General features: G+C 47.4%; 1 protein-coding gene across 4 annotated transcripts in view; it reads right to left on the bottom strand.

Annotated features, from left to right (window-relative positions):
• Positions 1-25,750, bottom strand: part of ZBTB16 (zinc finger and BTB domain containing 16) — a 196,838-nt gene that overhangs the window by 60,970 nt on the left and 110,118 nt on the right. For all 4 annotated transcript variants that reach the window (XM_017523309.1, XM_017523310.2, XM_017523311.2 and 1 more), the window contains exon 4: positions 5,827-5,913. In XM_017523309.1, the coding sequence (XP_017378798.1) occupies positions 5,827-5,913 (87 nt within the window). The remainder of the gene's footprint in view (positions 1-5,826; positions 5,914-25,750) is intronic.

Genomic DNA, 25,750 nt, shown 5'->3' with positions numbered 1-25,750 from the left:
TCCAGGCCAAAGCTCGAGGTGCCAGTCAGGATGCACGTTTTCCACTTAGAAAAGGTCCGGACAAGAATGCTGGAATACTGACACCAATCATCTTAACAGCAGCTGACTGGTGTTCTTCCTTCTTCCACTTTCGTCCCCTGTGGTAGCCTGTTTCCAAAGATGGCTGCCACCAACTTCCTCTTTCCCTATAGGCTTCTGTCACTTCCCTACTGGGAAGGAGAGTCCAGCCTTCCAGCACCTTCAATCTGGGGCTGACCTGTAACTATTTGATTGATGAAATGTGGTGGAAGTAATGCTGTGTACTTTCAGCCTAGCTTTTACTGGGTTTTTTTTTTTTTTTTTTTGGAGACAGAATCTAGCTTTGTCGCCAGGCTGGAGTGCAGTGACCCGATCTCAGTTCACTGCAACCTCTGCCTCCCGGATTCAAGTGATTCTCCTGCCTCAGTCTCCCGAGTAGCTGGGACTACAGGCGCATGCCACCACACCCAGCTAATTTTTGTATTTTAGTAGACACAGGGTTTCACTATGTTGGCCAGGATGGTCTCAATCTCTTGACCTTGTGATCCACCCACCTCGGCCTCCCAAAGTGCTGGGATTATAGGCGTAAGCCACCACGCCTGGCCTCAGCCTAGCTTTTAACAGGACTAGCAGTCCCTGTGTCCTGACTCCTGGAAACCTGGGCTGTCACACAAGTCCAGGTTACTCTGCTGAAGAGAGAAGCCAAGTTAAGAAAGACTGAGACTCGATAATTGAGTGAAGGAGCCATCTTGGACATCCAGTCCAGCCCAGTCAAGTCTTCAGATGACACCAGCTCCAGCCATTACCTGATGGAAACCGCATGAGACCCAGAGTGAAAACCACATAGCTGTGCCCAGTTACCAACAAAACTGCCAGAAATAATAACACTTTATTGTTTTAAACGGCTATTGGAGTGGTTTATTACATGACAACACTCTCCATGGTCAATCCTCAACACAAGAGCCAGAATAACCTATTAAACACATATATCAAAACGCTCCGATGGATTACTTTTACCCCCTCTCACGTGCATCTGTGTGTATTTATGTATTACACCTCAGTGAAGCTATGTATGTGTGTATGTGTGTGTGAGCGTGTGTGGGTACAGTCATGTGTCACTTAGTGATATGGATATGTTCTGAGAAATGTTCCATTAGGCAATTTTTATCTTAAATAGGGCACAGGGATCCAAAAGAGCCCTGCCCAGGACAGGGCAGTGAGCTAAATGATCCTGAGCCTTTTGGCCCACAGACAACACTCAATGTGCAGGCAGCTGGGGAGTCATGGAAAGAGCATGTGATCTGCATCAAGTTCCAGCTCTCCACTTCCTAGTGCGTAGCTTCTGGGCTGTATCATAGAGCACATCTACACCAGCCTAGATGGTACAGCCTTCTAAGCACCTAGGTTATATGGTATAGCCTATTGTCCCTAGGCTGCTACAAACCTTTACAGCATGCTACTGTACTAAACACTGCAGGCAATTATAACACAATAGTAAGTATTTATGTATCTAAACACATGTAAATGTAGAAGAGGCACAGTAAAAATATGGTATTACAATCTTATGGGGCCACTGACATATATGTAATCCATTGTTGACCAAAATGTCATTATATGATGTGATATAGTTTGGATATTTACCCAAATCTCATGTTGAATGGTAAGTCTAAATGTTGGAGGTAGAGCCTGGTGGGAGGTGACTGGATCATGGCGGTGGGTTTCTCCTGAGTGGTTTAGCACCATCCTATTCTCATGACAATGAGTGAGTTCTCTTAGAGATCTGGTCATTTAAAAGTATGCAGCAGCTTTCCCCTCGTCCAACTCTCTCTCTCTAGCTCCTGCTCTGGCCATGTGACATGCCTGTCCCCCCATTTCCTTCCACATGATTGTAAGCTTCCTGAGGCCTCCCCAGAGCCTGAGCAGATGCCAGCATCATGCTTCCTGGAAAGCCTGCAGAACTGTGAGCCAATTAAACCCTTCTGTAAACTACCCAGTCTCAGATATTTCTTTACAGCAATGCAAGAACCACTAAATACACAGCACATCACTCTGTTTGTGCATGTATGTGTATATATAGAGAGAGGTAGCATGAGTAAAACCAGTGACTCTTCCTGACACTGGCAGAGATCATTTATACACATGTACATACCCATGCCGCTTTTTGGAGATCTAATATACCATATAATGTGAAATTCGTGCTTTTTAAAGTGTACAGTTCAACGAATACATAGAATGGTTCCTGACTTACGATGTTTCAACTTTATAATTGTGGGAAACCATCACAGTTTTGAAGTAATGTACAGGATATAATAAATTCCATGAGATCTTCAACACTTTTATTATAACCTAGGTTTTATATTAAATGATTTTGCCTAACTGTAGGCTAATATAAGTGTTCTGAGCACATTCAAGGCATGCTAGACTAAGCTATGATGTTAGTTGTATTAAATACATCTTTGATGTATTATCTTTTCAGCTTATGATGGGTTTATCAGGACACAGCCCTACTGTAAGTCGAGGATCCTCAGTATGCAAAACTGTAGTCATCACCACAATCAATTTTAGAACATTTTCATTACTCCAAAAAGAAACTCCATCCCATCAGCAGTCACTGTCCATTTCCCCACCTCCAGCCCCTGCCAACTACTAATTTACTTTCTGTCTCTATAGATTTGCCTATTCTAGATATTTCACATGGACGGAATCATTTTGTAACTTGCTGCTTTCATGGAGCATATTCAAGTTCATCTATGTTATAGTATGTATCAGTACTTCATTCCTTTTTAAGGCCAAATAGTATGTCATGGTATGAATATGCCACACTTTGCTTATCCATTCATCAGCTGGTAGACATTGGGTTGTTTCCATTTCTTGGCTACTATGAATAATGCTGCTGCAGACATTCATGTACAGGTTCTTATGTGAGCATATCTTCTCAGTTCTCTTGACTGTATACCTAGGAAAGGAACTGCTGTGTCACATGATAATTCTATGCTTAACCTCTTGAGGAAGCGCCAGACTATTTTCCAAAGTGGCTGCACCATTTACACTCCCACCAGCATAATATGAGAGTTCTGGTTTTTCCACATCTTTGATAACACTTGTTACTATCTGTATTTTTTATTGTAGCCACATTTTAGTGGGCATGAAGCAGTATCTCACTGTGGTTTTGATTTGCATCTCCCTGATGGCGAATGCAGTTGAGTGTCTTTATCAGGTGCTCATTGGCTAGTTGTCTATCTTTGGAGATACGTCTGTTCAGGCCCTTTACGCATTATTTGATTATTTGAATGTTTTTTTGAATTATAAGACCTCTATTTCTAGCTATAAGTTCCTCATCAAAAATATGATTTGCAAATATTTTCTCACCTTCTAAAGGACTCTTAGCACATGCAGAATAAAATCCAGATCTTTTACCAGGGCTGAGAGACTTGCCAGATCCCGCCCTCATCCCTCCTGACTCTCTACAAGTCACTTCCTGCTCTCTGGCCACACTGCTCTGCGTGTGGGTTCTTAAACTTGGCAGGGCTGACCCAGCCTCAGGGCTTCTGCAAGTGCTTGCTCCCTTTGCTTAGACGTTCTTCCCAGAAATTTTTGAATGGCTCACTCCCTCACTTTTTTTTTTTTTTTTTTTTTTTTTTTTTTGAAGACATTTGTTTTTTTTTTTTTTTTTTTTTTTTTTTTTTTTTTTTGAGATGAGGTCTCGCTCTGTCACCCAGGCTGGAGTGTAATGGCATGATCTCGACTCACTGCAACCTCCATGTCCTGGGTTCAAGCGATTCTCTGGTCTCAGCCTCCCGAGTAGCTGGGATACAGGCATGCACCACCAAGCCTGGCTAATTTTTATTTTATTTTATTTTTTTTGTAGAGACAGGGTTTCACTATGCGGACCAGGCTGGTCTCGAACTCCTGGCCTCAAGTGACCTACCCGCCTTGGCCTCCCAACTCCCTCACTTTTTAAGACTCTGCTCAGACACCACCTTCTTCCCTGACCATTTTATCCATCTCTCCCTAAATATCCATAATATTTATCCACAATATTACTTTCTCCCTATTATTCTCTACTCCTTATCCTTTCCTTAGTAGCACTTACTATATATAACCAGACATGATATCGTGCACTTATTTGCTGTTTCTGTCTCCCAGCTACAATCTCAGTTCCATGGGGGGCAGAAATGTCATTTGTCTCATACACTACTACATCTTAAATGCCTAAACAGTGCCAGGCACATTGTAGAAACTCAATAAATATCTATTACATCAAACATACCTACTACTATTTACTGAGTACTTACTGTGAGCCAAACATTCCATGAAATACTTCAAATAAAATATCTTATTTCATCCCCACAACAACCCTATGCTATGAGGTAGACACCAATATTACTCCACTCTTCTAACAGATGAGAAATCTAAATTAAGAAAGTTTAAATAATTTATCCATGGCCCCACAGGTAGGAAGCGGCAGAGTAGGGATTAAACCCATGCAGTCTCAGCTGTGAACTATAAGGCTCTACCACAGCTATCCCCATTACCGACTCCAGCAAGCCCCTTTCCTTTGAGCCTCCGTTTCCTCATCTATGACATAAGAGTAGCCTCCCATCTTACCTTACAGGGCTACTGAGAGATTAGCCAGGTGGGATCACATAAAGCAGTGGTCCCCAACCTTTTTGTCACCAGGGACCAGTTTCATGGAAGACAACTTTTTCACATATGGCCGGGTGCAGGAGGGTGGTTCTGGGATGATTTAAGCATATTACATTTATTTTACATTTCATTTCTATTATTACCTTGTAATATATCATGAGCTAATAATATAAGTCACCATAATGTAGAATTAGTGGGAGCCCTGAGCTTGTTTTCCTGCAACTAGATGGTCCCATATGGGGGTGACGAGAGACAGTGAAAGATCATCAGGCATTAGATTCTCATGAGGATCACACAACCCAGACCCCTTGCATGCATAGTTCACAATAGGGTTTGCGCTGTGAGAATCTAATGCTGCTGCTGATCTGACACAAGGCGGAGCTCAGGTGGCAATGCGTGCAATGGGAGCAGCTGTACATACAGATGAAGCTTCGCTTGTTCACCCACCGCTCACCTCCTGCCATGCAGCCTGGTTCCCAACAGGCCACCATGGACACCAGCCCATGACCCCAGGGTTGGGGACCCCTGACGCAAAGCACTGAGAATAGTGCCAGCCTCATTGTGAGTGTTCAATAAGTGTGAGCTGCCGTGATGATGTGATGACAACGGTGCTGATCACAATGATCAGATGACTTCGGTGCAGTGAAATCAATCCCTTTGAAATCAAATAAAGCTCTGTCATTGTGAATTAATATCATTCAAATGCATCGTGTGAACAGACTGTGTACAGACTGAGTCTCAGCTCTCACAGAGGGAGGACCAGCCCACTGTGGCCACGCGAGGGTTTCAGTTTCGTCAGATGGGGTGTGAGAGATTTCCTGACTAGGGGAAGAAGAGATTTTGATAACATCACAGACAAAGGCCTCAACAAGAGCATACTGGATACCTCCAAGAAGGATCTCAGTGGCCCATTAGAGACAGATCCTGGCCTAATCTAGGACAGCCATTCTCATGGGGCCATGCCATGCTTGTAAACTCCTGCTGGGCAAGCCCCACAGACAAGAGTAGCTGAATGCGTCAGAAGCCCATCCTACTCACAGCTCCCCCAGGAAATTACTGAATGTTACATTTGCTAAAAAGAGGTTGCCACCCAGATAGTTCATGTCCATGTGCCACCAACATTGCAGAAAACCTAGAGAATAGAAATGCAAGTCAACTCACCAGTATGGGTCTGTCTGTGCGTCTCCAGAGCATCCTCCTTTGAAAACTGTGCACCACACTGATCACAGACAAAGGCTTTGGCACCCGCTGAAAGAAAGGAGAGGCCGTTACCACTAGAGCAATAGTCCATTGGTGAGGGGGGAGGTCCTGGGCCACAACTGTGCAGGTGGATACTAGGGGAGGAGACTGGACACCTGCAAAAATCCTGGGTGAGGGATCATCCATGGCTCAGAGCCTCCTCCAAGAGGTGAACACTCACCCAACTGAGCTCCAAACACCCTTGTCTAGGGCTCTTCAAGAGGGAAGAAGAAACAAAATCAGAATAACCAAGATAAACAGAAATGGGGTCCAAGTGAGATACCCCGAGAAGGAGGGGGATCTGAAGAGTTAGCCCCAGGTGATGGGAGAACAGGAGAAAAATGATGCCAATGCAGGGAAATGTGCCCTGTTGCCTAGACCGTACTTTATAGGAAGGTAAGAATTGCTGACATACTCAACCTGGATGTCCATGGGGGCCTCTGCCTCAATGTTTCTAACACTAAATTCATCATCTACCCTGCTGCTGCCTCCAGCTGAACATTTAAAACCCCTGAATGGCTCCCCAGTGCCTGGAGAACAAGGTCCAAGCTCCTTACCATGACTCACAAAGCACTTCTGGGTGTGCTCCTCTTTCCTGCTTCATCTCTCACACCTCACTCTTGTTCTCTTTTCTCCAGCCACACTGAACCAGGCAGGCTCCCTGGAGAAGTTGTGTTCTTCCTCATTGCCAGGCCTGTGCACATTCTTCTGCACGTCTTCTGCCTCTGACATTCTCCCACGCTTCCCTGGCTGCTATGGTGCAGTTGGAGCTCCTGTTCATCATTCATGCATCGGCCTCAATACCTGGGGCCCTATGGGTAGGTGCGGCGACTCTCCTTTATGCTCCCATAGGCCCTTACTGTGCTCCATTCTAAATGCCTGTGGCCTTGTCTTTCTCCCGCACCATACTGTAAGCTCCCTGGCAGAAGGACTGTGTCATCTTGTGCACAGCTGCATCTGCCTGACACACAGTGGAAACCTATTACTATACATATTTGTGGAATAAACAAAATGAATTCGGTGCCACTCAATAAACTTTTTCAGAACTGTTATTTGGAAGGCTTAAAGTGATGATGCCGCCATGTCAAGATGAAACAGTGCTTTTTATCATTGGCTAATTGTCTTCACAGCTCTGCCATACTATCTGATCCAGGGGTCGCCTGTCACAAGCCTTGGCATTTTTCCTTCAACATGTCTCCTAGATGCGCTCTTCCATTGCATTTTGATCATCACTGCCCCGTTCAGGCTCTTACTGCATGACACTCAGAACACTGTTAAGACACAAGGTGTTTCCACACCACCAGCCACCTGCATACTACTCAACAGATGCAGGGTCCTCCAAGGCCACTTGATTCCTCACACTTTCTTACTCAAGAAGATACAATGGCTCCCAATTTGGACTGACTCTAAATTCCTCTACTTGGCTTCAAGGCCTTCCATAACCTGTCCCAGTTAGCCACCCAACTCCATAGGTAAGAGGTCCTCACCAGCCCTCTCTGGGTGCTGCCTGACTTCCCTGAGTCTCTGTGCTTGAGCAATGCCCAGTCCCATTCCTCCACTCTATTTTCGAGAGCAGGGTTTGTGGACATCAAGCACTCCAGCCCCTTACTCTTCTGTCCTTTCCAATCTGCCACTCCACTCTGTTCCTTTCAACGTGTCTTAGCATTTTGTTGTTACTTTTGAGACAAGGTCTCCGTCTGTCACACAGGCCGGAGCGCAGTGGTGCAATCATAGTTCACAGCAGCCTCAACCTCCTGGGTTCAAGTGATCCTCCCATCTCAGCCTCCTGAGTAGCTAGGCCTATAGGCACAGGCCACCACACCCACCTAATTCTGTTTTTATTTTTTTTTTTTTTAGAGATGAGGTCTCACTATGGTTCCCAGGTAGGTCTCAACCTCCTGGGCTCAAACAATCCTCCCACCTTGTTCTCCCAAAGTGCTGGGGGTTCCAGGTGTGAGCCACTGTGTCTGGTCATCTTAGCTCTTCCTTGAATATGCCTGTGTTTTAGTTTTGCATTAGAGCCTCGTAAGAGCCAGAACTACATTTACATATATCTGTAGCCCACCACGCTGTTTTCAGATCACCGCAGATTTCCTGAGGCTTTGGTTCGTCCTGACAACCACATTTGCAGTACATGCTATCATCACCCCCATGTAGCAGATGGGTAAATTCAAGCTCAGAGAGGTTAAGCACTTTGCCCAACACCACACAGAGGGTAATACGGTAAAGGTGAATCCAAACATAGGCAGCCTGATTTCAGAGCCCTCACTCGTAATCCCCGTACCCTTCGGCCTCCCTAGGGTTCCATCTGCAAAGACGTTTCATGGGTAAGGCCCCATGAGTGGGGTCTGAGCTCCCTTCTCTGAAAGAAAATTCAATTTACCTATTTTACACATCAGGGTTTTGGGGTTAGAAAAACAATTCCAATACTTTTCTACAAATTTGAAAACCTCTGCCTTGGAGAATCAGTACATACTTTTAAGGAATGTAACTCCAAATACAAGCTGTTCCAGCACAGACTTAAATACCAATGAACATTTCTTGCAGTGAAGAATATGAGGACCCTGGCGGAGGTCTAGAATGTGAGGTCCTCCGGGGGTACTGACTTTCTTTACCTCACTGACACCTATCTTTCTACTGATGAGCAGGATATACTCTAGTAGGTACTCAACAAATGTGAGTCGACTGGCCAGGTAAGTGGGTAATAAAGTACCCCAGGGAGGATAGGAACTCAATTTTCCTGAAGAGCTTTAAAAATAATTATTGTTGGGCCAGGCACGATGGCTCATGCCTGTAATCCCAGCACTTTGGGAGGCTGAGGTAGGTGGATCGCCTGAGGTCAAGAGTTTGAGACCAGCCTTGCCAACATGCTGAAACTTCGTTTCTACTAAAGATACAAAAAATTAGCCAGGCGTGGTGGCACGCGCCTGTAATTCAGCTACTCAGGAGGCTAAAGCAGGAGAATTCCTTGAACCGTGAGGCAGAGGTTGCAGTGAGCCAAGATCACGCCACTGCACTCCAGCCTGGGCAACAGGGTGAGACTCCAACTCAAAAAATAAAAATAAATGAATAAATATTGTCATTTGCCTCAGGTGGCTGCGGTTGAATTTCACCTGGAGGCCGGAAGAATCCCATGGTGACCTCTGGGTGTCCCTTCAAGCCACAGAGCATCCTCAGGCCAAGCACCTGGTACATGGCTTAGAGAACTTTGAAGAAAGAGCCAAGAAAACTGCAAAGCAGTCATGACGTGTGTTCACAGGGGTAGCAGCCAAGGCTACCTTTCATCCGTTTATACTGGAAATGCAGAAAGCCCCTCCAAGAGCAGAGTGGGCCCAGATGGGAAAGATGGGGCTGGGTGAATCATAGCTTCCTCACAATTAGAAACTGCCCCCAATCCCAAATCATTCGCCATCAGTGATTTTCTGTAGATCTGTTAGAAATCTGATTTTAATTGTATTTCTTCCTTGGGTTCTATTCGCTCTCACAGCTCTCTAAAGGAGAAAGGGGAAGCAAAGGCCCGAGGAGGGAGGCACCGGCTGGAAAGGGGAGGGCGTCCTGTGGGCTCCCACACTGGAGCCCCGCAATCGGCGAGGAGCCCGCCATGCCACAGGCTTCCAAGGGATGTGGTTCGGAGGGTTCTTAGAAAACAGCCATCACCGTGGGCTGGAGCAGCTTCTCGCTTTAATGACTGAGAAGCAGAGAGAAAGGAAGGAGGCCAGGTAGGAAATAAAGGGCCGGATGTGTACCATCAGACAAGTGCACAGGAAGATGAAGACAGATAAGCACACACGATCTAGTAAAGGCGCTCCCTCGGTCCAAGCCTGACCACATCTGCTTGCCTTCAAAGTCCCGCCACTCCACCCCCACCTCACTGAAGTCACGACACTGAGCTGAGTATGTGAAAGTCCCTGTCCTCAGTGACTCTGGGCCAGATCCCTCCTTACACATGGATAACACAAATGTCAGCTCCCATTGCTAGCCCCTACTCATGAAGCCCCAATACTCCCACACCCACCCGGACAGGCTCTGACTTCCCCCCAACCCTCCAGGGTGAGACCAAAGACAGGCACAGTTCCACGGACACGTGAGTGGAGCAGGGCAAGGCAGACGAAATCCTCTCTCCCAAGGAGGCTTGTGCCTTTAAATTGTCTCTGTAATGGCTGGCTCGGAGGCAGAAATATTTGGCAGACCTGGAATTAAAAGTGATAAATTTCCTCGCCAAGCTTTGATCGATAATAGAGGCCTCATCTGTTAATCAATAAGACAGTCTCTGCCTGTTTACTGTGCATATGTTGTTCACTGCTGCCTTCAGTATGATGTCAGGTTTGCATTCAAAGCAACTCAAGTGTGTATAAACCACATGGCTATTCCCAAAATGCATTACGGTGACATCATGCAGCCACTAATACATTTATAAAGCATCAATGGGAGGGGGTGAAGGGGAGGGAAGGAGGTCATGCCAGCTGAACACAGCAGGTGCGCATGGACCTAGCAGCAGCATTTACACCCACAAAATTTCCTGGGGCTCAACCTGGAGTAGGGAGAACTCCAGGGACACAGCTCTGGGATGGCCATGACTTCCCATATCCTTCCCACACACAGGGGCTGGTTTTCGAATGTCCAGGAACTACATGCCAAGAGGTGGATTACAGTAAATAAACAAAAGAGACGAAATCCCTTCCCACAGGGAGCTTACGTTCAAGAGGGGAGGGCAGATTTTTAAAAAGCAAGTAAATATAGAACAGGCCAGGTGGTGATAAGTGATAAAAAGAGAAATAAATTAAGGGAAGAGGGCCAGACATGGTGGCTCAGGCCTGTAATCCCAGCACTTTGGGAGACTGGGATGGGTAGATCACTTCGGCTCAGGAGTTCAAGACCAGCCTGGCTAACATGACGAAACCCCATCTCTGCTAAAAATACAAAAATTAGCCAGGCGTGGTAGCTGAATTTTAAATCCCAGCTCCTCAGGAGGCTGAGGCAGGAGAACAGCTTGAGCCCGGAAGGCAGAGGTTGTCACGAGCTAAGATCATGCCATTGCACTCCAGCCTGGGAGACAGGAGTGAAACTCTGCCTCAAAACAAACAACAAAAACAAAAAAAGGCATTAAGTGAAGATAAACAGAGATGCCAGGGGCTGTTCTTTTACATGAGGTAGTCAGGGAGGACCTCGCAGATGCGCTGACATCTGTGGAAAGCAAGGCCACCATGTGAGAACACCCACACCAGGCAAGGGAAGACGGGTAAGGAGGCCAGCTGCACGGGATGGCCTGAGGTCGAGGTGGGAGACGCAGGGGTGGGGAAGTTAAGGAATAGATTGCGGAAACAAACTAAATAGCAGAGGGAGAATGGCATAAGATAAAGGGGGCTAGAACCTCGCTATCCACAGCAGTCACAGATCCAAGTGAACCGAGGACAACAGCAGGATCTAAGCCAAAAGCACTAGGTCCCACGCCTAACTTGGCCACTCACTGCTGTGGGCATCACGCGAGTCATTACACCTTGATGGACTGATTTCCCAATCTGTAAAATGGGAATGAGCCTGTCTGCCTGCCTCCCTGAGGCTGCTGTGAGGAGCAAATGGGATAACAGACATGGGTGAATACAAAACTCCTTGTCAATCACGAAACACTCTGTGGACAGCAGAGGTCCTTGGTGGGTTTTGTACCACAGGAGGCAGTGCAGTGTGGTTAAGAGCTCCACATTTGGATCAGACAGACCAGAGGTCAAATCGTCAGCAAGCTGCCAATCTCAGGGAGCCTGTTGCCTCAGCTGTAAAATGGGAGCAGTAAGAGGAGGTCCCTCAGAGAGTTATGACACGGTGGGGAAAGTGCTCCACCCCACAGCTGGTGGGTAGATATGCAGAACCAGCAAGTCGCAGCTTCCATCATCTCCAGTCACTTTTCCTTTAAAGAAAGAGCTCCTTTCATGCAATTAAAGTATGATTGATTTTACTGGAATTGGACATACAGTTATTTGGGGGCCATTTATCTTGTGTAAAGTGAGTCTCACATTCATAAAGACATATGGCACCACACCTGCACATACACGAACACACACACACGCACACCCCACGTTGTTCCTCTAATTTAAAGATGAGTGATTGTTTTGTTGAGGGGAGCAGAAAAATCTGCCATAGAACCAGTATGTCAGTATCAGCAGCTATTCACCAACCTGGCTCTGAAATCTTCCCTGGACAAGGCCCTGGAGCCCCATTCAACCGTCCTGTATTTGGGGCTCTCTTCCATCTTCCCAATGGACTGTAAGCTCTGTGAGAGCAGGTTCCCACCTGTCTTGGGCTTTACCATATCCTGATGCCCTGCGCCATGCCCGGCATACAGTCTGTGGTCACTAAATGCTTGTTAAACAAAGAAGGCCCCAGGCAAGTTCCTGGGTGCAGAACTGACCTGAGAAGGGTGCAGTGACCACTCGGGGCACTGCCAAGCTGTCTGTCCCCTAGGGGGTGGCAGAGTCCTTATTCTACACACTCAGTTCTCTACTACCCCTTTTTTAAAATAAGGACGTGGTCTCTGGCTAGGTCTCACGGAGTTGAGAGGAAAAGGAAGGAAAGGTTAGGAAGTGGGGCTGTCTGCTGCTTCTGGTGCAAGGCCTCCCTCTCAACAGCATGTCTGCTCCCAACCCAGCCCAGCTGGGTTCACTGCGGCAGCCAACAAACAAGCCCTCCCTCAGTGAGCCTCCTGCCCCTCTGCCCCCAGGCAATGATCTGCCGAGCAACTACTCCCTACCCCAGGCACTGAGTTTATCTGACATTCCAGGTACCAGTTGTGAAACAGACAGACAGATATTCTTGCCCCTGCCAGTCTCCCAGGGACCCTGCAGATGAGAGCTTCAGGATGTTCTAAGCGTCGCCCTGCAGGGAGCAGGGAGCTCTCTGATGGTTTTGGGTTCTCCAGACCCCTATTCTTCTCCTGTTTTTCCCTGACTTCCTGACACCTCCAGAAGGCTGGGGACAAAGGAAGGAGGAAGGTTCAAAGCTGGTTAAAGTTTGATGGAAAGAGAATGCACATGCCAGAGGCAGGACTCAGGCCTCTGTGTGTGGGAGCCTCTCTCCCTCTGTGCCAAGGATCACCCCAACTCACAGGAATCAAAGAAGAGAACAGCCAGAAGGGCACTTCCAAAAACATAAAGCTTTCTCTAAATGCCCAAGATCTCAACGACAATGAAGCTGAAATCCAGTAGGAGCCATGCAAGTTCCCCACAGCTGCCCTCTCTCCCTTGACAAAGAGCCTCCCTCCCTCTGCCCTAACCAGAAGTGGGGCTCAGGGGGTCCCGGGCATCCAGGCAGGAAGCAGAAGATACTGAATGCAATCAGATATGCGTGGTGTCTCTCTGAAGGAAATAAGGCAGAAGCCAGTGAGTGAAGAAAACAAATCCAAATCCCTCCCTTTCCAAAACCTCTACCACCCCCATGCTAATAATAAGAAGGGAAAAAAAGGAAACACTGAAAAAACACCTAATGTTTGCCAGCATCTAATGTTGAGTGGTGTGTCCTTTTTTTTCAAAATTCCTTGAGATTTTAAAATAAACATCTTGAATGTTCTGATGAGATCTGCATGCCTGCTTACATAAGGAAGTACAGAGTGTACCAAAACAGCAGACCCAAAAAAAGCATAAGCTGTCAGAACAATGAGTACGGACTCAGGGCATTTTACAACAGGCCACGGTGTACAGTTTTATTTACAGTACCTCTTATCAGACGGAGAACAGTACACTGGCTGCCAATTCCAAAGGCCAGCACTGCGTGTTCTTTTCCCTCAAGGAGATGTGTACTCCTGGAGAGGAGCTTGAAGGCTCGCTCTCTCTCTCTCTCTCTCGCTCTCGCTCTTTCTCCTTTATCAACAAAACAAAAAGCTTATCCAGAACCAGAGTTTCTGGAAGGTACACAGATTCAGGAAAGAGGGAAAAGGGAAAGCAGGTGGGCAAACACTAGCTGAAAGGAAAACAACCAGGCCCATCGATCAGCCCAGGATATGGTTCAAGGGTAGCTGTGGGTGACAAGGCTGCAGGGAAAATCCTGAGTCCAGCCTCACTACGGGACGGGAAGGTGAATGAACTAATGATACAGGGCCCCACATAAATATAGGACAGAGGAAGACTCCAGGAAAGTCTCCCAGGCTGAGCAACAGAAAAACGGGAGTCACCTGGGATTGAGGACAGGTGGTTTTCAGATCCCCAGAAGCCAGTGTCCCACCAGTGACCCGGCAAATGACTGACACCTGATGTGTGGCTAAATATCCACTCTGCAGAGGAGGAAACCGTGGAACAGGTCAGGAGAAAATGCTGAGACATCTTTATGACTGAGAGAACATTTCTTATCCTACCCAATTAATGTCATGCTACCAGGAAGCTCCATGGTGCCCTTGTCTCTTACTGGGATCCCAGTCCCTCTCTCAAGTCCCACAGAGAGCACACAGATCTACCTTGTCCCTTATCCCTGCAACTCAGTTCTCAGCCAGAGTGGCTTGGAAAGCTCTTTTGTTACCACTTTTAGCACCAGCAGGTAATCCAACGGGCTTAGAAACACTGTTCGAGCCAGAACAAACACATGCACTCGACATTAGGCTGAATGGTACGGCAGTTAAGAGCACGCTCTCTGGAATCCAACAAACTCCAGTTCAAGTCCCAGTTCTGCCATGTCTAGTGACCACCCTGGAGAAGTGAATTATCTTTTTGGGGCCTATTTCTTCACCTAGAAAACTGGGCTCAGAGTGTTTATTCCACAGGGTTGGCTGAGAGCTGATTAATTTAAGTAATACATGTAAAGTGTTTAATACTGTGTCTGGCCTACAGTAACTGCCCCATAAATGCTAGCTGTCATTAACACCAACATCCTCACTGACATCAGGAGATAAAATAATGGCAATATACAAGACACACACAAACATCAATTGCATGCAACAGACGCATCACACCAATTTAAAATATTCTTGCCTTTCCAGCCAAAACACACCAGTAAAGACGGGGTCAGATCAGTCTTTCCCAGGAGAAGATCAAGGAAATGGCTCCCATCGCCACTCATGGCCAATGTTTAATGGTATTACTACCTTCCTGTTCCTACCCAGAAGGGAACCAGGGAGTGCAAGCCAGTTTGAAATGAATTATGTTTGTAAAAATACACAAGTGAATTATTTTAAATAAAATACAATAAATAGGAAAATAGATCTGTTGAAGATTTTAAATAAGTACAGGCTGGGTCTGGTGACTCATGCCTGTAACCCCAACACTTTGAGGGGCTGCAATGGGCAGATTGCCTGAGCTCAGGAGTTTGAGATCAGCCTGGGCAACATGGTGAAACCCCATCTCTACTAAAAATACAAAAAATTAGCCAGGCATGGTGGCATGCACCTGTAATCCCAGCTACGGGGGAGGCATGAGAATTGTTTAAACCTGGGAGGCAGAGGTTGCAGTGGACCAAGATCGTGCCACTACACTCTAGCCTGGTTAACAGAGCAATACACTGCCTCAAAAATAAAATAAAATAAAAATCTTTCTGAAGTCCAAAAGTACTGACTCAAGGATTCATCTTACCATTGTCTCTAATCTCTTTCTTCTCCTGGCAACTTCTATGTCTGGGCCATCATGGAATAGTGGTAATCAGCAATAGGGCACAAAATCTCTCTTACTGTAGTGTAGGAATGTCAGCCCCTGCTGTGATGAACCAGACTTCCTTCCAGACATACCTTGCCAACTGAGAGATCTCTCAGAGGTTAATGGCCAGGCCCCTCAAAATGATGTCCCACAGCGGCTCAAAACCAGAGATGACTTTAGGGCACTACCACTCATTGGTGGCATGGTACCGGCATCAACTTTGCAGCCTCACTTCCCTCCTGAAAATGAAGCTATTAATTCTGATAGCTTAAACAAGAACCTATATGAAGTACCTGGCACATAACAGGTGCTCAAGTCACAGTCATTAGCATGATGATAGAATAATTTCACTTCATTAAGCTGATGAGCCCCAGGAGGACAGCCCCTGGCCACACCCTACAGGGTATGCAACCCACAGTATTTCCAGCCCCACAGCTCTGGGAGGCCAGGCCCAATCGCCATGAGTAAAATGGCCTTGGGTAAATGAGACACTAAGTTCTCTGGGGCTCTCGTCTACATGGTATTATGCTATTTGGAATGGCAGACAGGACCACCCTTAGATGAGGCAGGGTAGACAATTGGCTCTAGGAAGGTTCTGCTGGCCAGCGCACACAAGATTTTCCAAAGTACAAGAGAAACTGACTTAGGGTCTGCACTGTCACTGCCTGAGCTGTGTAACCCTTGGTGAATCCTTTCGCCTCTCCGTCTTGAATTGACAAGTTTTAAACTGGGACATCTCTAAGGGACAAAAGATGAGCAGGTGTTTGTGAGAAGATGGATGCTCATGGCAAAGAAAGCTAAATGTGGCCATACATGAGAGTGCAAATGTTTAAAACCCTTAGTGTTGGGAAGGTACTGTTGAGACCAAGTGCACCCTAAATGTGGTACGGAGGATTTTATGCACACACACACACACACACACACGCACACGCACACACACACACGCATACACGCACATACCCTTCTCCCCTGAGTAGGATTTACAATATTGCCTGGGCAATAGAAAAAAGAACTGGGTTCCCTGGTTAAGCCAGCAGTATCCTTTTCAAGGTGAATACTCTGCTCTATCAGGTGGGTAAAATGGAACAGACAGTCCAGACATTGGGAGAATCATTAGCTAGAGTCAGGCTGAGCCAGTGACGCTGTGCCAGAGACTGATCCCTGAGTTTCAGGGAATACCTGGGCTTTCAAGTGTTCATAACTTTGTTTTGTTTAAAAGATAGCTTTGCACCCTTGGCATTTGTGAGAGGCTGGATAATCAGGCCAGAGACGTAGGAGTAACGGTTTCTGCCATGATTTTATGGGACATCTCCGCAATTCCTAACCACCAACAATCACCCTCCTCCCAGGTCCCCACTTGGGAATTTTCAGGAGAGAAGTTCAGAATGAAAAGCGCGGTTTCTGCTGGCCCGCAGCAGCTCCAAAGCTCAGCCTGTGATCTGAACCTTCAGTCTCCTCCTCCCATCCTTATTTATTCTGTTCCTTTCTTCTGAAGCAACTTCAGAATGCTCCGTCACAGGCCCACACCCTAAATATGGCATGGAGGGTTTTATACACACACACACACACACACACCCCTCTCCTTTCCTCTGAATAGGACTGACAATATTGCCTGGGCAATAGAAAAAGAAAAGACCCCTCCAAGTGCAGTGGCCAGGATCCAAGTGCCTACCCCACCCATTTCAAGCTGATACCTGTCCCTGCCCCGGTCCCCCAGCATCCCCTGACACTCCTGCCGACTGCCTTTTCATTTGAGTATTTTAAAGGGGATAGGAGGCAGCGTTCCTCAGCCTCGATGGTGTTCTGGTCCTCCCGTGCTTTCTCCAGGCTGGTCCCTGCCTCTCTCATTTCCCACTGACTAAAGAGAATGCCGGGTCTTCTCTCAATGTTGGGATCTCTTGAGGATCTCAATATTGACAGTTCCTTCATTGCTTGGTTCTCAGAATCCCCTATCCTCTCCATTCTCCTGGCATCTCTCTCCAATGCCACTTGCAACTGTCTCTGCAGTGTGTATGTATTTTATTTGTTTCTAAGATAAAATATCCTTAGGTAATAATATTTCAACAAATGACAAGAAATAAAGCCTTTTACAAGGCTCCAGATGCTGTCACAAGTGTGATAACCATTGCACTCTTCAAGAAACCAATTGGCAGAGTTCTGCATACAAGTTATCTGCTGACAATTGGCTGTGAGCTGTACAAGCCCTGCGGATGAGAGTTTCTCTTCTGGAAACTCCACCAGGAAGCAGTGCCAGAGACCCCTAAGACATCCAGGTCAAGCTGCAGGGAAGAGGCAGGCTTCAGTCTGCACAGGAGGCTGCCTAAGCCAAGGCCCCTGCTCCCATCACGGGCAGTTTAGTGGAAAACCTGGACTTGATGTTGACAGAACTAAGACGGTAGCTCAGCTACCCACTAGCTAAATCAGGAGCATTAGCAGCTTAACTCTCTGAGCCTTGGTTTCCGCACCTGTTAAAGGGATGATGATATATCCTTCCCACCCTAAAGGCAGGACTTCTACGTTATATGACAGCACTGACACGACTCACTCAGAAATGGAAGGTCGTTGGGAGGTTTAAACAAGATGACGCACATGAAGGTGCCCAGCACAGAACGTGCACTCAACAGGAGCACAACATCAATACTTTCACTACTTCACTTCCAAGGATCCTACAAAGGCTGCCCTGAAATGAGTAGTCACAATGGTGCCGCTGCCACAGTGTTGACAGTCATCACAATAAAAATACTAATAACATGTGATGCCCATTCACGATGATACAAGCATTGCGCTACTTTACGTGCAATGTACCATTTAATTCTCCCAGCAACTCTACCATTACCCCCCATTTTATACACGTGCAAACGTTTTTTTGTTGTTGTTAGACAGAGTCTCACTCTGTTGCCCAGGCTGGAGTGCAGTGACATGATCTCAGCTCACTGCAACCTCCTCTCCAAGGTTCAAGTGATTCTCCTGCCTCAGCCTCCCGAGTAACTAAGATTACAGGTGCCCATCACCATGCCCAGCTAATTGCCGTACTTTTAGTAGAAATGGAGTTTCACCATGTTAGCCAGGCTGGTCTCGAACTCCTGATCCCAGGTGATCTGCTTGCCTTGGCCTCCCTGAGTGCTGGGATTACAGGCAGGAGCCACCTGTAATCCCAGTCTTAGATGTGCAAACTGAGGTTTAAAAAGCTTAGTTCTTTTGCCCAAGGTCTCATAGCTAGTAAGCATAAAAGAAAAAAAAAAAAAAACACTTCAATCAGGGTGGCAGCATAGGAAGCCCACCTAACTCTCTTCTTGGAGTCCTTTGCCCATTAAGAACAACGCTCACCTCCTGGTCCAGGCATGAAGCAACACTGTCTATCCAAGAGAGCCTGGACTGGGAGCAGCACAGCGTCTAGACTGGGCTCTGCTGCAGACTTCAGCGTATTCTAAGATCCGGCTTTTCTTGACCTGTTTCTCCATCTACAAAGTGGAAGTCATGTTCCTAGCTCCTCCCAGACACTTAAAGCTATTAAAGACAGAAATGAGCTCAAAGGTGTGAAAACATGTAGGGAGGAAAAGGTACCACCGATCTTCTGGAGAAACTTTTTTAAGACTCTAATTAGGCATATACCTCCGTGATTGACTCTCTTCTTAGGCATTCTCCTTTTGACTTCCAAGCAAGCAAGATGTTCTATCATAAAAAGACAATCAGTTGCATTCGCTGAAAGCAGAAAAAATGGACTCTCACATTGATGAATGATGGCAAATGACAAAGACCGATATAAACAAGGTTTCTTGGTTAACCTTCAGTTCACCAAAAAGTACTCTGATTACATCTTCTCTGAGCACCCTAGTTAATCAAGTCTTTGCCGAGCAGATCCTCACTCTCGGCTCCAAAGGTCTCTGCTTTCCCATGTCCCCCTGCTTATGCTCCTTATAGTCTGCCCAGATTGGACACCTTCCCCCAGAACAGCAGGTAAATTCGATTATTTGGGGCTGAGTATGTAAATTTTAGGCCCAGTTATCCATCCTAGAGACTCTGGAGTTGTCATTTACTTTAAATTCATTAATACATATGTACAGGTACAGACGTGCTTCCACTGTGACTCCACTCTTGGTGACAACTGGGAAAGAGGCCCTACCACCTGACCCATCCATCACAACACCCACCATCTCCATCTCAGACCCAGAGCCCCAGGGACTGCCACCCTTTCTCCTCCTTCCCCGGGCCCCTCAGTGGCACCTCGATGCTGCCACTCTCTCCAAGCCTGCTGTGGCTTTTAGAAAACACAGCATGTCTATTTTTAGCCCTTCTCAGCCTAATAATACTCCCCAACACCCATTCAGCTTAATCACTTTATTGAGGACAAGAAGCGGGGCTCTCTAGCCCGGGTGCTTCTGATGTTAGGAAGTAGTAAAATGTTCAAACTGGTTAAAAATGACACTCATTGGCTTGCCTTTGGTGTTTCTGAAACCTTAATTGTGGCTCAGGCTGTGGATCTAAAGAGCCTTGCAGGTTTCAGAGTCTGGCTTCCTTACCTCCTGCACCATAATTGAGGTGTTACATTACAACTGCAGCGCTGACATTTGCAGGCTCAAAATTCAGAAGGCTTAAGATGCCACACTTTTCAAAACAGAAATATTGCCTGCCACACTCAGTGCCCATTCTGAGTAGGAACCACCTCCCCGCCGGAAAAAAAACAAACCAAAACTCATCTTTTCTGGCTCCCCCCATGCCAAAGGTCAAGGTGGGAAACTATCTGCCATATTAAGCCCATAGCTGCTTGAAAACAGAAAGGTTTGTTTGGTGTAATTAGAAGACCTGCGAGTTTGGTGTGTACAGAAAATAGCCTGTTGGCAGCTCTTCTGCATGCACCTTTGGGACTGTGACTTCCAAAGCTTCAGGGTGAGCATCTGCAAGCGTGCAATCTGTACCACGTGAGCCGTGGGCTGGGAGAAGTGGGCAGCCTGGAAAGGGGATGGAAACAGCTTTGCTTCAGAAGTTAAAACTAGGGGCTTCAGGCTCATGCAGCCCTAGGATCACAGCGCAGCTCTGTCTCTTACTTGCTCGGTAATCTTGGGCAAGTAAACTCAGTCTCCTCATCTGTAAAATGGACATCCTAGTAGTACCAACTTGAAATGGGTCTTGTGAGGCTCAAATGAGATGAAGTAAAGCACTGGGCACAGTACCTGGCACCTGAGGGCCTCCAGGAAATGTTGGCAGCCACTGTCATTGTCATCTTTGGTTTCCTCCTTTCTGTCACAGCCTCCTTCTAAGGCCAAGTGTTTAGTCTTTGTCTCTTCTACCTTGCCCAAGACAAAAAGGAAATCTTGGCACTAGAAGGGCTAGCCATAACCAGCTGTGTGTAGTCACAGGACATTCTTAGACATGCCGTAGGGAACTCCTATGGACTCAGAGTGGGTAGATGGAGCTGGACCCACAGCAGGAGCATTGAGGGGATGACTTCTCAGGTCCCATTCAGCTAAGCGCGTGAAGGGCACGCCCCAGGCCTGGAAACTCACCTGGACGAGGCTCTTCTACTTTCCTGGGCAGCTTCCCCTGCTGCTCCTCTCTGCCTTTCTTTCCTTCTCAGGGAGGGTGCTTTGAAGCACCTTCATAAGCATCCTGCTCTTCAGCAGGCAGAGGCGGAATGCCTCATTAACTTTCCTAGCTAATTTTACAATTCAACCAAACACCACATTCCTGCTTCGATTCAGCCAGCCTCTGACTGTGACAAACTTTTATAATTTTGAGATGGAAGGAGAGTCCAGGCCAGAGACTGGCCTGGTGAAGTCCTGAAAACTAAAGTGGGAGATGAAAAAAAAAAAAAAAAAAAAAAAAAAAGCACCCTCAAAAAAAAAAAAAAAAAAACCCAGCTCTATGTATGCTCCCAGGGCAGAATTCTAGGCTGTGTAGGGCTGAGCAGTAGGGAAGAAAGCCATGCCGGCCTTGTGGTGTCAGAAAGATGGAGTGCTCCCGTGACAATGACTCTTCCTGTCACCTCGGGGGGCCGGGGGCTATATTGAGAACACAGTTACACGCTGTCCTCTGAGGAGCATGATTCAATGCTGATGGGCAGCAGGCCAGAGGTGAAGCAGGCCACCCAGAGGACAGGTTCAGCTTGGCAAGGCCCCAGGGCCCCTTCCAAAGGACACTGAAAGGCCCTTCCCAGCCCACTGAGCCAGCTCCTAGCTCCTGATAGAGATTCTAGATGGGGGTGGAGTTCAGCGGGAGGACTGCCTGTCTAGGAATGTTTCACCAACAAGAATCCTATGGCTAGAAAATATCCCCACGCTTGTCATCACAGTCCTACATACTGTGGCAGGGCCACGCTTTACTCAGCCAGGGCAGACAGGACCTCGGTAGAGATAGAGAGTATCATTTGGCCTCATTATCTATAATCAGACCCTGCTCTCCGTGCATAGATAAGTAACGAAGACAGTGCGCTGCCCTTCTCTTTGCTCCTGGGTCAGCTTCAAAGGCTGCACCTGTTCCTCTCAAGCCTACACTCCAGTCTGACTCCAGACCCCAAATCTCAATTAATGCAAAACTGGCCCCCCAGCAGAGCTCTCTCAGATGTGCTGGATTATGTCCATTAGGCGCCAATGAAGGCGCTGGGAGATTTGGGATATTCAGGCGAGGCAGTAGCCTCCCAAAATATCTGGTCTCTGGGCCTTTATCCCAGGCTCATATTAGCAAAGGCAACCAAGGAAGGAAGACTACAGCAAATCAAAAGTTTCAGAGAGTTCTGCCTTTACCCGGAGTTACCTTGTTACTGAAAACGACTGTGGCCTTGCATAATCACTCCAACAAAACGCAGCCGCCAATGAGCTCCCTGTGCTCAATTAGCTTATAATAGTCAGCGGGAGAGCGGCTGAGGTTTAATCCAACTACCCCAGAAGACTTTTCATCCCAACTACCTAATGAAAAGTTTAGAGTTTGCTTTTTTTTCCCCTTGTCCCAGGCAAGTGAAAGAATTCCAATCAAAACGGGACTACGTCGGGGGAAGGAGGGAGTGCGTTAACTATTGGGGAAAAGTCTGGAAGAGATGTCTTTGTCAGGTTGAATCCTGGAGGGAGCCACTGACCAGCGAGGCATCCACCCCTCTCTCCCACTGGCTTCCATCTATGAGGGGAACAAGCTCAGTCTTCACTAACAGTATACACAGGGGCTTCACCCATGTGGTCCAAGAAGGTGGGCTGGAGCCCTGGGTGCCCCATCCTGAAACAGTCCTCACACTTCCTCCATTTGCCCTCCAGGGTGGCCAACTCTATCCTCAGCCTCACCAAGAGGCAGCTCTCTGGGCTATGTCTTCTGGACATAGGGCGCTCTGGGCACTCGTAACATAGTTTTTAGTCCATCAAGTCCTTTATGAGAAATGTGTCATCTTCTGGGTCTGCACCCAATTTTAAGCCTCGCTTTCACATGTGCGTTTGTTTTGAGGATGCCTTCACTCAGAGGGGCCCCCTGAAGTGGCAGCTGTTCATCTTGAATGCAGTGTTTCTCAACCTGCAAGCCACAGACGGCCACAGCCATCTCAGGGATCAGAGGACTCCCAAGTGCAAGAAACTGGACTCTAAGTCTCTGCCAGGTGGCTGTGGGCAGAGGACGATGACGAGGAAAGAGATGTCTGGCTGGCTGGTTCCAGCTCACACAAGTTCTTGCTTCCTCTTGTCCAGAAAAGGCGGTCCACTCTCACCACAGCACTCCTTCTGGGTACTCGGGCAGCAAAGACCTCATCAAAATCCCATGACCCTCCTACCCAGAGCTTTCCTCATGTCCCTGGTTCTTGGGAGCTTCTCCCTGCTCTAAACGCTGCAGCACTCACTGCTTCCTCTTTTGGTCACAAGCACACCCAGCCTTGCTCATCACCTTCTCTTGCCAGGGGGGCTCATGTCACCCTCTCAGCCAGACCACCAGCTTCTTGCAGACAAGGACTCTGACTTCAACCCCTCTGTCTGCCCTGCCAAGCTTTGCACACCACTGGCCCTCAGTTCAGTTGCTAACTGATGAATGCATTCGCAAACGATCTCCCGCAAAAGAGGGCCGCACGTGTGACCCAGAGTAGTCACTGAGGTTTGTCTGCTGCTCAACCTTCCCATCTGGTTCCCATTTGGCTGATGTTTCATTCCCCAGAGAAGGCTCCAGTATCCCCAGCATGTGCCTGGGGAAGATGAGGCTGTCAGAGAACGGACATAAGCAGCCTCATGTCAAGTGGTCCAGCTTCACTGGACATAATCTGAAAGGTCAGGGAGGCCGAAACCGTCCTGACATGCAACTCCAAGACGCCTAAAGTCTAAGGTGCTAGTAATAGCCCAAATGGTCACAGCTCTCACATTTCTGGGCTGCAGCACAGGTCAGCTGCCCCTTTCACCCCACCCCAGCATCACAGGGTGCGTCTGCCAGAAGCAGAGCACCCAGCTGCATCGCCACGCAGGAGGGACCACAGACAGCTCTCTCCTCCCACCCCTCCTCTTTACGTGGCAGAGTAGTGGGGAGGAGGAGGGGGGACATGACACAGTCAAGCTCTCCTTGGGTGGGAGGACCACACACTAACCCACAGACCCTCCTGCAATGCTCCCAGAACCCTCCTATCCCCAACCCTACAAGGCACTGTGGAGAAGTCATATAGCCACAACTCACAACCACTGAACACATGCTCCTCTGGCAGAGCAGGAAGAGGCTAATAAGCCACACCTGCTCCTGGTGGCACAGGTGCAAGGCACTCAGGCAGCAGCCAATTACTATGCCACCCTCCCCACTCCCAGGACCCTTGGGCACAGGGCCTTCCTGGTCTCAGCTTCGCAGTTTGAGAGATTGGTTAGCTCTACAAACAGAGAAGCAGGCATTCAGGTGCTCAAACACCATGAGGCCAGGGCCTAGGTACAGCAGCACAGCCTACTATAATAGAAAAGCAAGATGCAGCGTGGAAGGAGAGAGAAAGAGAGGGAGGTTTGAGTCCAGCTCTGCTACTTTCTAGCTTTATGATCTTAGGCAAGTTAACTCTTTACTGTCCTCACCTGCAAAACAATCTGTCTTTCAAAGTTCAAGAAAGACTGAGTTCAGATATGCAGAACGCACAGCACTGTGCCTGGAACACAGCAAGTTTCAATAAATGTCTTTCTCTCCTTCCTGCATCCAAAGCATGCATCCTGAGCCCTTCACTTCTTCAGCAGATATTTCCTGAGAGCCTGCTATGTGTCCGGCTGTGAGGATGCAACAGAGCACGCTACTGACAAGGTCCCCGCCTTCCGTCCTTGTCTTCCCATCCAGATTGCTGGCTCCTGGGGCTGGGGGGAAGCAGGCAGTGTCTTGGGTCTGTTCCTTACCATGTGTCCATCCGCATGCCTGTTCACTCACCCATTAGGTTATTTTTTAAATGACTGAGTTATAACCACCATTCAGGTTACTAAGTGAGGTAGTATAGGGGACACAAATAAATCACATGTTCTCAAGAAGCTTAGAGTCTAGTAGGCAAAAAAGACCAAGCAAATAAATAGCTACGCAACAAAGAAGGTGACAGGTGCCATAAGAGGGGATAGATAAATGGCTAGGAGCGATCAGATGTGGGCGGCCTCTTGTCCTGCCCAGACAGATGCATCCTATGGCTGGGTCGGCTGACTTTTCAAAAGAGAAGAGAAAAAAGAACACTTGCGGGTCTGGCACCAGTCCTAGCTTGGGAAACAGGCAGGACCTATTTAAAACAACTAGAGACAGGTTAGAGCCTTTTCTGGCAAGTCCCAAAACTCTTGGAGCTGACCAGATAACCAGATAGAACCAATACTGTCAAAACCCTACAGATTTTTACAAAATCATTCAGCTGTTGCCAGGATGATAAAAGACTCTTGCCATTCAAAGGAAAGGTCCAGGCTCAGAGGAAGAAGGGGTTGCTGGGAGAAGAGGAGCGGGTTGGGGGGAAAAGGGAACGCCCTACAAATATAGATCAGGGTTAGGGAGAAAAGCCAGACGGCCAAGGACATTTATGCATTGTAGTTGCCTTACTACCTAATTAATTCAGTCATTTCAAAAACAATTTTATTTATGTTCCATTTACCACATCAAAGGTGAAAAAAAATCCTACTGATGCTAAAATAATACCTCAAGGCATCTATTTTTAATCAGTTTTTTAAAAAAGCAAGGGGTGGAGGGAGAGTTTAAAAAAAAAAACAAAAAACTCGCCCTGAATCTCTCTTGGGCAGACCACCAACCCTCAGAAAGAGAGAAAGAGAGAGAGAGAGAGAGAGAGAGAGAGAGAGAGA

This window comes from Cebus imitator, unplaced genomic scaffold (genome assembly GCF_001604975.1).
Source record: "Cebus imitator isolate Cc_AM_T3 unplaced genomic scaffold, Cebus_imitator-1.0 Scaffold28, whole genome shotgun sequence".
NCBI classification, from domain to species: domain Eukaryota; kingdom Metazoa; phylum Chordata; class Mammalia; order Primates; family Cebidae; genus Cebus; species Cebus imitator.
Note: the sequence above shows the minus strand (reverse complement) of the source record. Positions and strands in the feature narration are given on the sequence as shown.